The following is a 16,149-nucleotide window of genomic DNA, read 5'->3' as shown; positions in this document are numbered from 1 at the left end:
GGCTTTCCAAAGTCAGTAAAGAAGCTTCAATCTGGTGACATATTGATGGAAACATCCACATCTCAACACAGTGAACTCCTTGCATTCAAAGGCAATTGGGGATATACCTATTGAGGTTACCCCTCATTCACGAGGAGTTATTGTTGAGAGGGATTTGAAGAACATTCCCGAGTCAGGGATTCTCACTGGTTTCTCCACCCAAGGAGTTTCTGCAGTGAGGTGTATGTCCTATTACAAAGATGGAATTATGATGCCAACCAAAGTCCTCATTCTCGCATTTACGTCACCATGTCCACCTGTCACCATCAAGGCAGGTTATACACTGCACAACAAAGTTTTTGCTTCTTGAACACTGTTTAGTGTTCCTTATAGATTTGTGTCTGCTGATCACGAAAATCACATCCAAATTTGCTCATCAAAATCATCAGTTTTGTCATGTTTTTTCTTATATTTGTGTCCAAACATTTTTGTTTCTGTAAGATACCTATGAACAATGTTTTGTGAAGTCTGGGCATGTCCAGACATGAAATCAGGTCAGGTTGGAAGCTGTTCTGTGGAAGTATGTAGCCTGGGCATGCCTAGGCAGGCCAGAGCCAGCTTGACACTGTCTCAGCAGGCTGTAAAAGTGGCTTACATACACAGATGCTGCTCATTCGATTAATATAGACCTTATAGTGTGTACGTATTGTTTCAGAATATAGCATTTCTTCTGTAGCACTGTAACAAGTAAGTTGGATATTATAGATGTTTTATAGAACAATTGGTGTTGGTCAGTATGTCTCGTCAATGTCATAACAGCCACAATACATTCTGCTATATTTGTGGTATGTATATGCTTGCTCATCAGAGATGCTCAATAACTGCTCTTGTGAAGAAAGCATATCATCTGTACTTTGGGTGTAAAATTGGTGATCAAGACCAGGAATGGGTGCCTCACATTTGTGCAACATGTCTGTCTGTCTGAGAGCTTGGCTCAGAGGTGCTCGAAAGACAATGCCGTTTGCTGTCCTGATGAAATGCTGAGAACAGAAAGACCATGTGACAAATTTTTATTTCTATTTCTAATCTGCCTTCAGCAATGAGATCCATGCCACACGATGACAGTCTTCCAATTTCTAAACCACCAGAGGAATAGACCTGAGATGAATCAGATGAAGAAACTGCAGCGACATTGATCCGGATTTTGAACTGTGCTCCTCAGGTGATCCACATCTCATAACACAGTCAGAATTAAACGATCTGGTCAGAGATTTGGGCCTATCAAAAGCAAAAGTCGAATTGCTGGGTTCTAGACTTCAGGAATGGTGTTTGCAGTTACCAGGTATGAAAATTTCTGTTTTTTGAAGCCGCCAAGATGATATAACCAAATTCTTTGCAAAAATTGACAGTCTTTGTTTCTTTGTTGACATAGAAGGATTGTTCTCTGCTTTGGGTTGAGACCATGACCTGCAAGAGTTGCATCTCTTTATTGATTCATCAATGTTAAGCCTCAATGCTGTTCTGTTACACAATGACAACAATACCTGTTGGCTATGTAGCACACATGAAAGAAACCTACAAGAACATGGAAATGTTACTGAAGCACATCCAGTACAGCAAGTACAACTGGAATATCTGTGGAGATCTGAAAGTCGTTGCTCTGTTACTCGGACTGCAGCTTGGCTATACAAAGTATTGTTGTTTCATCTGTGAATGGGACAGTTGTGCCAAAGAGTCACATTATTCTAGACAGAGCTGGCCACTCTGTAAAAAGTTAGTTCCAGGACAGAAAAATGTGGCACATACAAAACAATGAAGTGCAACATGTCACATAATATTCATTTCCTTCCCTCACACTTGGACTTCTTCCCTGCAAATCTTGGTGCTGACGAACACGGTGAAAGGTTTCACCAGGACATTACTACAATGAAAAACGATAACAGGGCAACTGGAATCTCTCAATGCTTGCTGACTTCTGTTGGACATTGCAACGTGATGCACCGGACATTGAATATAAACGAAAATCAGGAACAAAACACTGATGTTGAACTTAATAGCATATTAGAAACATAAATGCAATTAAATATGTTATTGCCTGTAAACAGTTAACTGTCTATTTCTCAGAGTTCCTACGTGATGAAGTAAAACCAAAACTATATTTGTGAATGCCCATCAGGTACCTGTCACAGTCAGCAAAATCTTTTCAGGAAGCAAAACTTTTCAAAAAAATTGTTGTGCAGTGTTTTCGTAATTGCAGAATACAGCCATACATTCCAAGCCTTCTCTGATATTTCCAGTGCCAGTGATTCAGTCGCTCGAAGACGTCATGTCGTGGTTCCTTGATGTGTGCTCGTTGTGGTAGCATGGACCATATTGCCTACGAGTGTGAAACGGACCCTCATTGCCATAAATGGTTGGAAGAAAAAGAGGTGCAGCATTTGAAAACAATTCATAACATTACTTATCCTGATGCTCAAAAATTGCTGTCCTCCACCTCATCTTGGACATATGCTGCTGAACTTTGTTCCACAACTACAGTGGGAGTGCAGACAATCTCTCTGCGCCTCCAAAAGAATCATTCTCAAAACAAAAAGTCTTTTGACCTCCATGGTTAAAAAAGTTGATGAATCAACTTCAACACCCATTTCTGTTCCCTTGCGTACATTCCAACAAACCCCAAGATGCACATCCTTTGGTTCCAGGTACAGGCATTTCCTCAAATACATCTTCTCTCACCCCAAGATGCAAAACAATCATTCATTCACATCCTCAGTCACTGGAATCCCCTTCCAACAGCAAAGACCTGCCCAATCGACCCAGGGCAGGATACATGGAGGTCTGTAGACCTCCCTCGAATAAGGACAGTAAGGAAAAAAGACGTGGTCGTAAACAGAAGAGTTCTCCACCCAATTTGTGTACAAGTAAATAAGAATGGTTACCCTGATATAATGGAACTGTCGAGGTTTATATTCTAATCTGGATAACATCAAAACACTGTTTCCTACCATCCTGTATGTCTTTCGTTACAGGAAACATTTCTGAAACCTGCCGTTTCAGCAGTTTTCTTTGTACAGAAATGACAGGTTGTGTGATAGATGAGTGCATGGAGGGGTGGCATTATTGGTTGATCAGCATGTGTCCACCCTGTCTTTGCCACTTGACACAACCTTGGAGTGTCATACCATCACTGTTTGTTCTCTCTACCTGTCACCTATAGAAACACATAATCAATCAGACCCTGATGCTTTCATTTAACAGTTTCTGTCTCCCTTTTTCATCCTGGAGGACTTTAATAAACATCATCCCCTCTGGGGAAGTGCTGATATTGATAGAAGGGGTCGTTCTGTAGAGTGTATGCTTTCTGATCACAACCTTTCTCTTTTCAATACTTGTTCTTCTACTTATTTCCATACACCTAGTCAGTCCTTTACTGCTATTGATCTCTCAATTTGCTCCCCTTTATTATTCTCCCATTTTTTATGGAGGATTGACAATAATCCATGAGGCAGTGATCATTTTCCTATAATTTTGAGAGAGATTGGCTGTAGTCGATGCCACTCAACCTGCATGCTCTGGTGGAAGCTGTATCAGGCAAACTGGCTCTCTTTCACTGCTCTTGCAGAATTTGATCCTGCCATTTTAAATATGCAATATACGAACTGTACGATCTGTACTGATTCACTTAGCTGTCTGTTGGCCCTGACATCATTCCATGTTAGTTACCATCCTATTCTTATCAATATCCAAAACACACTGGCCCTTCTCTCTCTATCATCTATTTCCGTCTGTTTTTTTTTATACTAGGTCATGTTGGTATTCGTAGGAATGAGCTAGCTGACAGAGCAGAAAAGTCCATCTGCTATGGCTCTATCACCATTGGCTGTGTTCCATACATGTAGTTATCAAAACCTGACTACATCAGTTTGCAGTCAACCTGGAGTGAGCAATGAAATAAGCTTTTTCAAATCAAGCCTTCTTTAGCTTTTTGGCCCTCTTGTTTCTGTAAAGATCAAAGGGAGGAAGTTGTTTTGGCTAGGCTATGCATTGGTCACAGTTTTTTAACTCACCACTTCCTTTTATCTGGTACTGATGCACCAATGTGTGGTCTGTGTGGCACTCAGGTCACAATCATACATATTTTATTTTCATGCCATCATTACAATCAAGAACAACGATGCCATTTTAAACATATTTTTAAGGTAGGTTTGCCCTTGACATTAGCAAATATCATAGGTGATACTGGCTGCCTCACTCATGTTTTTACATTTTTAAGAGCCGTTGGTTATTTAACTTAAGGTATTTATTGGACTAACACTGTTTTAGTATATTTCTTGTACACATTTTAATTTTTTTTTTACCTGAACCCAGGACTGGAAAGTCCAACTTCAAGTGACTGACAGCAAGTTTGAACTTAATGTGTTAGTCTTCCTGGCAGGTCTTAATTATACATATTTTATGTATTTTTATCTTCATTTCCATATACCATTATAGTGTACTACATCTTGTTTGGTGCAGATAGCCTAGTAGCTTTGTGTTAATAAACATGAAATACCTACCTACCTTCCCTTGACCCAAACAGGATAGACTTTTACGTGCAGTAAATACCCTTAGTTGCTATATTAACACCATAGTTTCCTTCTCTCACACCTGACTCTTTATTCCTTTGCAGTCTTTCTCTGTTCATGTTCTTTCCCCTTCTACCCTCACCATTTGGGTTCAAATTTGGATTCAGTTGGCATATTCTTCTTCCTGGAATTTGTTCAGACTCTTTTTATCAGATTCAACACCTCACCTTTTCCTCTCATCCCCATTATTTTTATTGTCTCATGATTTCTTCTTTGTTGGATTTTTACCCGACATCTTTGACTGTTCTTCAAGCTTCAGTGAGACTTTGGGTAAGTTTATAACCATGCTCTCTTTTCCTTTCAGGACTTTTAGCTTCATTTATACATTATATGGATCCCACTTTGTTTTAAGTGATGCTTGACCAGGTATTTTTTAATTTGAAATCTGCACTGTACAGCCATGTTGACTTGCACTTTAATTTCCATGGCTTTGCAGTGCTCAGTGTTGAGATGGGGTGATCCACAAGACTGCTTTTATGTGAATAACCTTGCAATGTCTTTGCTTCAAAGACTTGTCTATTTTTGACACTACTACCCATATTCTGTGTGGGTAAAGCAGAAAAGGAGATAACTGCCCATCATTGCCATGCCTTGTATTGAATAAATTAGTGTTGTCTACTTTTCAAGATAGAGTTTTGTGGTCACTGCTTGCACAGTCTCAAGTGATGACATTCCTTCAGATTCTCCAACATGTTCTCACCCCTGCTTTCTTGAAGTGGAATACAGGAATCCTTACCACTTTCCAGTTCCAAGCCACTAGGGTGGTCAACTGTGGAGACATCCAATTGAATGTTTCATACAAAGATAGATATAACCATTCATTGCAGCATAGGGTAGTGGAATTCTGCTGTTGTAGGTGACATGATACCCTCCACAATGTATTATACAATTCCAAAAGAATGAGCATCAAAATGTAGATCACCTTATTACTTGAAAGCTCTCATCCAACCCCTGTGTGAATGTCAGTACCCCAGAGCTGAGTTTTAGATTTAGAAAATAACCAATCAGCACAAGTCTTCATACATGTTTATGGTTGTTTGTCTTCCTCCTTTGATCATACTCCTTCTGTGTTGTGGTCCACAGTGGAGGTAAAAGTAATTGCTCTGGTTCTGTCCTTTTTGAAATCCTTTGTTTCTTATGCCATTGGTATTATTGTTTTGCAAATGGGTTCTAATCAATTTTACTGTTATGGGAGTTTATTTCTATTATATAGATATCTTTTTGATACAGGATATCATGTTCCCAGTTCATTAAATCAGAAATATCACATGTCACGTTCAGGAGTTGGAATGGTTCTAGATTTCTCCCCACTTTCTTAAACATGAGGTGAAGACAGTAAGAACCTCATCTTACCAAACTTATTGATTCCAATAGGATGGAGCAGAACGTTTGTGGTATACATAAGGAAAAAAAGTTTGTACATAGAGGGCAGCACTAAACAAGAATAGCTAATCTTGTGAGCCAGGGGGAGTACCTATCAGAAATACATTTTCAGTACAAGAAAATTATAACTTTCAATATAGTGAGTGAAAACTACAACATATAAAAATACGTCCAATAATCTGTTGGGGCATTTGTTTATTAACTATTTTAGAACATAATTTCAGTAATATCTTATTTCTGACTAGCTGAGAAGAGTAAGGTTATTTACTCTTAAAATTAAATATTAAGCTAAAAATACAAGAAAATATTCAAGTGTAAAAATTAATGATGATAATATTTAATCTTGTCTTAAACAATATAACCAAACATTAATGAAACAAACTCTAAAGAAACATTTGCTATATCAGTATTTATAAAAAAACAAAATGAAGTTTTTTACTCTTAAGACCAACACACAGTTTACCAGTACACAAAAATTAGAATATACTTACTAGGGTTCATGTATTAATAAATACCCAACATTGAAGACTGGTCAGAGATCATAAAAAGGCTATATATTTAAGAAAAAAAAACATTAGGTACCTTTTCAAAGATTTATACCAACAATTTGCTACTTTAAGTAATTATTTCACAGAGTAGTCTGCCACTTGAAGGCTTGATACCTTCATTTTGTGCAATCATTTTGTCTAAGCTTAAACTACAGCTTATAATGTAACTCAACAGTCACATGTTGATTGGCCTGATAATAACAGTACATGCATGGCATATGCTAAGCTGCAGTATATCAATACCCATAGGGTCGGTCGGCTGGTCCACTTTGGCTAAGGTCAGTCAAGTACCAGTGTTAGATGTTCTCAATAGGTGTTGTAGACATTGTATCTGATGCTGGTGTTTGGGTATAATGCTCACGAAACTCTGGCATTGCTGCAGTGTCCTTGTTTGGCATTGTAGTGCGTCACCTCGTAGGGCTCCATGGTGGGTGGGGTCGCTGGGTACTGAAACATTCTTTCTTTATTATGGATCTCCCAAGTAAAAACTTAAATAAAATAGTGAAAAAACAGTCCATAGGTAAACAACCACATATTGAAGATTCTAAGCAGCAATCTTCAACATCTGTAACACCTGCACCTCATTTACTTATATTATATTCTCTTTCAGACAAACCTTAAGGGCAAATTCTCCTTTTTTTATTCACAAAGGACTAGAGGGACTTGCTGCATCTCCAAAGTAGTCAGAAAGTTTCATTATGGTGATATATTGGTGGAAACATCCACATCTAAACACAGTGAACTCCTCTTACATTCAAAGGCGATTGAGGATATACCCATTGAGGTTACTTCCCATGCTACTTCACAATGAGTTATTGTTGAGAGGGATTTAAAGAACATCTCCAAGTCAGAGATTTTCACTGGTTTCTCCACCCAAGGAGTTTCTAGGTTGAAGCGTATCTTCACTAACAAAGATGGAATTATGATGCTGACAAATGTCCTCATTTTAACATTTACATCACCTCAGGCACCTGCTACCATCAAGGCAGGTTATCGTAATTGCAAGGTATGGCCATATATTCCGAATCCTCTCAGATGTTTCCAGTGTCAGCAGTTTGGTCACTCAAAAACATTGTATGGTCCCTTGACATGTGCTCGTTGCTGTGGCAAGGACCACGATGTTTACGAGTGTGAAACAGACCCTCATTGCATTAATTGCAATGGCTCTCACTCATCCTACTTTAGTTCTTGCATTAAGTGATTAGAAGAAAAAGAGGTGCAGCGTTTGAAGATGATTTGAAACATTTCTTATCTTGAGGCTCAAAAGTTACTGTCCACCACTTCATCTTGGACGAATGCTGCTGCACTTAGTTCCACTACTACAGTAGGAGTGCAGATGGATCTCAAACCAAATGAAAAGTCTTTTGATCTCTATGGTTAAAAAAGTTGATGAATCAATGTCAACACCCATTTCTGTCCCTAACATTCATTCTAGCAAACCCTAAGATCCACTTTCTTTGGTTCTGGATACGGGCAGTTCTTCAGGTACATCTTCTCCCACCTCAAGATGCAAAATGATTATTCATTCACAATTTCAGTCACTGAAATCCTCTTCCAACAACAGATCTCTGCCCAATTGACCCAGGGCAGGATCAATGGTGGTAGACAGACCTACCTGAAATAAAAAAAAAAAGAAAAAGACATGGTTGAAAACAGAAGGGCTCTCCACCCAATTCACCTATACATAAATAAAAATGGCCACCTTGATACAATGGAACTGTGGAGGTTTACATTCTAATCTGGATGACATCAAAACACTGATTGCTTCCTACCATCCTGTATGTCTTTCTTTACAAGAAACCTTTCTGTAGTTTCCTTTGTTTAGAAATGACAGGTTGTGTGATGGATGAGTGCATGGAGGGATGATGCTGTTGGTTGATCAATACGTGCCCAGCCTGTCTTTGCCACTCAACACACCCTCAGAGCCACAGCCATCTGTGTTTCCTTGGGTCGTACCATCACTGTTTGTTCTCTGTACCTGTCTCCTGAAAACACGTATGATCAATCAAACCTTGATAATGTTGTTGAACAGTTGCCATCTCCCTTTATAATCCTGGTGACTTTAATGGGCATAATCCCCTTTGGGAAGGTACTGATATTGATCAGAGGAGTTGCTCTGTAGAGCGTATGCTCTCAGATTACAATCTTTCTTTTTCAATACTGGTTCTTATTTTTATGCACCTATTCAGTCTTTTACTGCTATTGATCTCTCATTATGCTCCTCTTCAGTATTCTCCCACTTTTCATGGAGGGTTGATAGTAACTCATGAGGCAGTGATTATGTTCCTATAAGTTTGAGAGAGACTAGCCGTGGTCAGTGCCACCCGACCCAAGTGCCCTGGTAGAAGCTGGATCAAGCCAACTGGCTGTTTCACTGCTTTTACAGAACTTAATTCTGCCATTGTCTGTAAGCCATCAATAGACAGCTGCATGGCAGCAGTGACAAACTGTATTATACAGGCAGCTGCTCAATATATTCCTAAAACATCGACACATTTACCACGATATCCTCATCCGTGATGGAATCGTGTCTGTCTCATGGCATGGAAGGGTCAAAACAGGGCTTGGGATACTTTTCATAGGTATTCCACACTCTCCAACAGCATTGCTTTGCAGCAGGCCTCTGCATGTGCTTGGCAGGTAAGACATCAAAGCCAGAAGGAATCTTGGATTAAGTTCACAACCAGCATCTCATCTACCACCAGCTCCAAAGTCATATGGGACAAGTCGAAAGGTTAGTGGCAGTATAATTCTGTCCCCCTTTTGGTCTTTTTATCTAATGGCCAGGATATAACTGATATCCAAAGTATCACCAGTATTCTTGGTGAAAGTTTTTGCCAGGTATCTAGCACTTCTGCTTCATCCTCCACCTTCTTAGCCATTTAGACTGGCAGAGTGATCACCTCTTTCCTTTTGAGCTGATCGTCTCAATGATCATGATTGCCCCTTTACACTGGTGGATCTCAGACTGGCCCTTCATTGGTCTGGCAGTACATCGGTTGGGCCTGCGAGATGCTGTGCCATCTATCTCCTACTTCTTTTGGTATTCTTCTGAGTGTTTTTAACTGGATCTGGCAGGCAAATCTTTGTCCTGATGCCTGGTGCCAGGATATTGTCCTACCTTTCTCTCAGCCTGGGATGGATTCCAAGATTCTTTCAAACTATCATCCAACTGCTTTGACAAGCTGTCTTTTTAAGACCTAAGAGAGGATGGTTAATGCATGTCTTGTTTGATTCCTTGATTGAAACAACCTCCTCTTGCCCACCCAGTATGGGTTCCAATAACAGAGCTTCACCATGGACCACCTGATTTGTCTTGAAACATCAATCAGAGGAGACTTTCTCAAATGACAATATCTTATATCAATATTCTTCAATCATGAGAAGGCTTATAATACTACATGGAGGTATGGCATTTTGTTAGACCTCCACTTTATATGGGTTACTTGGTCATTTGCCCATTTTTATTAAAAATTGTTTAATGGACATGTGGGTCTGACACTTTCCCATTCTTTTCTAAAGGAACTTATAGTTCCTCAAGGTTATGTTTTGAGTGTCACACTGGTCAGTATAAAAATTAATGCCATCACTGAACAACTCCCTCTTACTTTTGCAAACGGGTTATACATCAATGACTTTTACACCTCTCATCAGTCATCGAACATGAGGTATATTGAGCAACAGCTAGAGACTGCCCTCATTCATTTACTGAAGTGGACCAGAGCAAACAGTTTTAACTTTTCTCTCTCTCAAACTATTTGCATGCACTTTTGCCACCAGTGGGATATTCACAATGATCTTGAACTCCATGTTGGCAGCATGCCTTTGGTCCCTGAGACAAAATTTTTGGGGCTTATCTTTGACTGTAAGCTGACCTTTATACCACACATCAAGCAGCTATGAGTCCAATGTACAACAGCACTGTACATCCTCTGAGTTGTCTCTTCCACTACTTGGGTAACTGAAGGATCAATGTTCTATGCTAAAGATGTATTGTGCTCTTATTCAATCAAAATTGGACTATGGGTCACTGATCTATGGCTCTGTCAGGACCTTGGCCTTGAAGATACTGGGCCCCATTCATCATCAGGAACTTCAGTTTTACACCAGGGCTTTCTGCACTTCCCCAGTCCAGAGCTTGTACCCAGAGTCTCATGAACCTCCTCTACACCTCTGCTGTTTGAACTGTCTTTAATGTTTGCTTTGAAACTTTGATCCTCACTACAGCATCCCATCTGAGTGGGCCATGTTTTTTGAGAACAGATGGTCTGCCATTGTTCCTTTTGGCCTTCCTGTCTGGGTGCAGTTGGATGAATTGGGTCTGTCCTCAGAAAGCTTCGCTCTATCCACTGGTCAGCCCATCCCAAAATGACTTTATACAATCCCCATATGTGACCTTTCTTTAAGTCATCTGAGAAAAGCAAATACTCCCATTTGGAAGTACCATCTTTTATTTGTTGAACATCTTTTGAACCATCCTTCCACTCCCATTTATACAGATGGTTGAAAATCAGGTGACTCTATGGGCTTTGCAGTGGTTTGTTTTGGTTTGGTGGTTGCACATAGAATCCCCTCCATAGTTTCTGTGTTTACTGCTGAACTGTATGCCATTTCTCTTGCCCTGGATCACATAAAAGCTAAGCAGTGCTCAAATTGCACTATTTATACTAACTTGCTTAGTTTTCTACTGGTCCTGGAATTGCTTCGCATTAGTTCACACCCTGTTCTCGCTGATATTCAAAATAGACTGGCCCATTTCTCTTTAACATCTACTTTTATTCAGTTTTTCTGGATACCAGGCTATGCTGGTATTCGTGGGAACAAGCTCACCAATACTGCAGCTTAATCTGTCTGCTCTGGTGCTATCATTACTATGCCTGTTCCATACATGTTTTATGATCCTGTATTCATAAAATACACTTGTATTTTATGTCACATTGTAATTCTGTGACAGTTGGCAGCCAACTTGGAGTGAGCAACATGAAAACAAGCTTTTCCAAATGAAACTATTTATTGCTCTTTGGCTGTCTTACTTCTGAAAGGATTGGAAAGAGGAAGTTGTCTTAACTAGACTATGCATTGGTCATAGTTTTTTAATTCATCATTTTCTTTTTTCTGGTGCTGATGCACCAATGTGTTGTCAATGTGACACTCAGGTCACAATAAGCCACATTTTACTGTCTTGCCATCATTATGGCTCTCTACGTCAGCACCATTTTAGATGAGTTTTGTACAAAGGTTTATCCATAACATTGGACAGTGTCACCATTGCCAATGACACTGTCCACCACACAAATGTTTTTAGTTTTTAAAGACCATTGACTTTTTAAACTCTGTTTAAGTTTTTAATTCATAAATTAGACCATTTTTAATGTGATTCCTTTTTAAGAATTAAGGTACAATTGGTTCGATATGAAATTATAAAACAACTGTGAATCAAACAACTCAAAACCAGGACTGGAAAGGCCAGCTTCAGGTGACTAATGCTGATGTTTGGACTTACTTGTTAGTCATCCTGGTGAGTTATGATAATTAAAATTATGCTCCAGAAAGTCCTTTAAAACTTGTATTACTGTAGTTTTTCTCTTACCGTTGTAGACTAAATGTAAAAATTGGATTTAATGCTATTTAAGTTTTTAATTCAAAGATTAAATTTTATTTTTTTATAAATTTTACTTTAATTTTAAATTTTTACCAGATGTTTGGTGCAGATAGCATAGCTGCTTCATGCGATAAAATCCCAAACCAACCAAACATCCCCATAGTATGAAAAGAGATGATGCTTCAATACCACAAACTCCCTTAACAATCTTAAATATCTCAACTAGATCCCTCTAATGTTTTAACAGAAAATAATTTTAAGTATCTTAACCTGTTGTGTTATGACAATCCTTCCATCACAGGTATCCTCCTAGTAGCCCTTCTCCGAAATCTTTGTTACAATTTAATATCCTTTGAAAGGTAAGGCATCCAAGACTGAACACATTACTCCAAATGTGATCTAATCAAATTACTTTTAATGAAATTATAACCTTTTTAGTTTTATATTTGTTATTTCTGTAAATACAATCAAAGATCCTTTTTGCCTTGCCAATAGCAACAACACATTTCTTGGATGTCTTAAGAGACTGATAAATTACAGAATGCCACAATCCTTTCTTCCAAGATTATTAAGGCAAGATTTTACTCTAATTAAATTGTTAGCTATTCAGTAAAGTGTTAAGCTTTATTGAAATGACAAAGAATCTTTTATCAGACTTTCAAAAACTTTTCCCACCACTGATATAGGACTAATGAACCTATAATTACCGGGATAAATTTATTTTATCACATTTCTTGTAATGAGGAATAACTCAGAATAAGCTCAGAATTATTGTAATTCTAATGCTGTTTGGTCTCATTTCCATCTGTCAGATATTTAAGATGAGGTATATTCTAGAATGCATTTATCTTAAACTGAGTTATAAACCAGTGTTTTTATCTGAAAAGATATTTTAATAACTAGAATCTAATATATGTATGTGAGCTAATGTTTAAATTTTGTTTTTTACATGAGTCCATTTTATTCCATACATATTGTTTCTTATTTTCATTTACAGTGAAACAGCAGAAGTAGGAGGGTGCACAGTTGTTCCTGAATTTTGTGGCCATGGGATTGGGAAATTCTTTCATGGACCACCAGATGTGTTTCATTTTGGTAAGGATCATATGGCAAAATATTCTTCTTGTTAAAGATAAGTGTAATGAATGCTATCATGTCTTTTTCCCTTTTTTTTGCTCTGTTTTCATTTTGTTTTATACAATTTGAACACTTAATATTTACCAATCCTTTATTTATTAATATAAATTACAATGTTGAAGCATTAGTGATAAAAATAAGCAAATATTTTAAATTATAAACTACCATAATTATTTACGATGATTGGACCTGGACTCTAAATATGATCTATGTAAAAATATTAATACATTTAAAAGCTTCCACTAATGCAAGATTTCAAAAGAAATGTCATTATTATTATTAAACTTATGAATACAAGTACTTGAGTAAGGAAGCACGTTATGCTAACTTAATAGGTAGGAAAACAAAATTTATGAGAACTAAGAAGAATTTTAGTGATGGTGGAACATGTCTTCAGGTATATAGGCAATAGGAAAATAATAGATTATAAAGTAGACTACTTATGTTTATAAATTGTAGTTTGCTTACCCATTGTTAAAGTTATGGGTATCAGTTTTTTAAATCAAATTGCGTGGGATCATATAGGTTTGAGGTAATGTGAGTGAGTGTATATGTGTGTGTATGTACATCATTTCTAATAAGCAAATACAAACCCCTAAAAATAAAAAAATGCATAAATCAAAAGGATTCCCAAAGGGCAGGTTGTAATATGGGATATAAAATGTATCCTAGATTTTCGATATGACTGCAGAAGTAGGACTCGCATTACAGTGGGGATACATTGTTTATCAGTCTTAACCTTGATTCATCAATATAACATCAAGAAATTCATGAATGATAATAATCAAATAATTATAAGTTAGGACAATGAAATGTGGGTACTCAAACTCACAATATCCCACATCCATATAACTTTTCACTGCCTGCTGACAGTTGTGGAAAAGTTATTACTTTCCAAATAAAGAAGAAAAAGAAGTAATAATAATAATAATGTACTACCACTTGGGGGTAAGCAAGATAAACCTACCTCCTGAAATTGGCATTGCAGCTCCCATTATGGTGGTAAGACACTAATTAGTAGACAAATTATACCAGCATAATGGGTCCCAACTAGGTATCTAAACTAACTCCTGACCACCACCCATTAAGTTCACTGTAACTACCAGTTTTCAGACTCTAAACAAGCCTTTATATGATAAGGTGCTCATCTGCATAAAATAGTGCCAAGTTGTTTAAATGACCTTATTAACAACTAAAAATACTTATAAAAAATATCTTTAATCTTTACTTCTTTATATTTATTTAATGCATTCTTATATTTATCACAGAATATTTTAGTACTTTTATTTGAAGTTTCTGTATTAAATCCATTAAATATTAATTTTTGCACCAATATTTTAACATTAATAATTATATTCCAAAATTTATCATAAAGTTGGAATATTTGTGAAGTTATAAGAGTATGGTACATTATTATTATTAAAAGAGGGTAAACCATATATTGAAAAAGTAAAATATTTCGACTGATATTATTATCAGTTATTTTAATTTCTATGTCTGAATAATGTGCTTCTACATTGGAAACTGAAGTATTTTCAATTTCTAATTCTGATGGATAAATGGTGTCAATAACATTATCTCAGGATTGTTTATACTGATTAAATCATCTATATATCTAAGTTAAAGCAAAAATGTCTGGGTTTATGCAATTTTCAATAAATGTAATCTCATAAAACTATGAATTTGCAATGCAAATAGAATAGTTAGCTACCATTGGAACTCATATTAATTATTTAAATATCTGGTTATTGAGAAATATATAATTATTATAAATGCAGAAACTTAATATATGTTTTATATTTTTGGAGCAAAATTTCCTTTCTTCCAGCACCATAAAAGAATAACAAAACTGTTCTGTTAATGAATTCATAATAAAAATTAAACCTTTTAATGGAATTGCAGTGTACAGTATGGTAAACTCAAATGTTTGAATATTGTTTACTTATTCATAGTTTTCTGCTTTCAACATTATTAATGGCAGTGTTATATCTTTTGGTACAGCTGTGTTACACTACCAGTGACATTGTATAGTTAAAGGCAATGATTAAAAGCTTTAACTAATTTGAAAGCTTGACCAAGATTTACTTACTAAAATATCATGGCTATGACCTTTACTTTGTACTCTTTTATTGCTTTTATTTCAGTGTTAACATGTTCAACTTGAAATGTTCAAGATGGTCATTTTACATACTTTACAGTGCATCCTATGTTCATTGATCAATAGTGATGATAATAAATATTAAAATTTTTGCCCAGCATTATTAAATTCTTTTTATTCCATTTGCAACCCCTCTGTGTGGATTCCTGTATGTGGTGAGGGAACTTCCCAAAGAAGGTTCTGTTCTTTCAGTTTACCTCCTCTGGGATCCACTCACATGTTTGCCATGTGAGGTGACCTATGAAGGGGAAAAGAGGATCCTGGTGGTTGAAGGGTCCAACCCTAATACACCACTTTGGCCTTGAATTCCTGTAGATGGGTAGCCTTGGGGTGGCCCCCCCTTGTGTCAGTCGCTGGACCACTAGGGCTAGGATCAACCAAGAACTAGTGTTGGATGTTCTCAGGATGTGTTGTGGACATTGTATCTGATGCTGGTGTTTGGGTGTAGTGCTCACGAAACCCTAGCATTGCTGCAGTGTCCTTGTTTGGCATTGTAGTGTGTCCCCTTGTAGGGCTTCATGGTGGTTGAGGTCAGTGGGCACCAAAATATTCCTTTTCTTATTGTGGATCCTCCAAATAAAAACTTAAATAGTGAAAAAACAGTCCATAGGTAAAAGACCATGTCTTGAATATTCTGAGTGGGAATCTTCAACATCTGTAACACCTGTTGTACCTCATTTTCTTATCCTACATTCTCTTTCAGACAAACCTTTAGGG

General features: G+C 37.2%; 1 protein-coding gene across 5 annotated transcripts in view; it reads left to right on the top strand.

Moving 5' to 3' along the window:
* Nucleotides 1-16,149, top strand: part of LOC143232722 (methionine aminopeptidase 1D, mitochondrial-like) — a 40,298-nt gene that overhangs the window by 12,894 nt on the left and 11,255 nt on the right. For all 5 annotated transcript variants that reach the window (XM_076468470.1, XM_076468467.1, XM_076468469.1 and 2 more), the window contains one exon: nucleotides 13,135-13,232. In XM_076468470.1, coding sequence (XP_076324585.1) covers nucleotides 13,135-13,232 — 98 coding nt within the window. The remainder of the gene's footprint in view (nucleotides 1-13,134; nucleotides 13,233-16,149) is intronic.

This window comes from Tachypleus tridentatus, chromosome 11, assembly GCF_004210375.1.
Source record: "Tachypleus tridentatus isolate NWPU-2018 chromosome 11, ASM421037v1, whole genome shotgun sequence".
In the NCBI taxonomy this organism is placed as follows: domain Eukaryota; kingdom Metazoa; phylum Arthropoda; class Merostomata; order Xiphosura; family Limulidae; genus Tachypleus; species Tachypleus tridentatus.
Note: the sequence above shows the minus strand (reverse complement) of the source record. Positions and strands in the feature narration are given on the sequence as shown.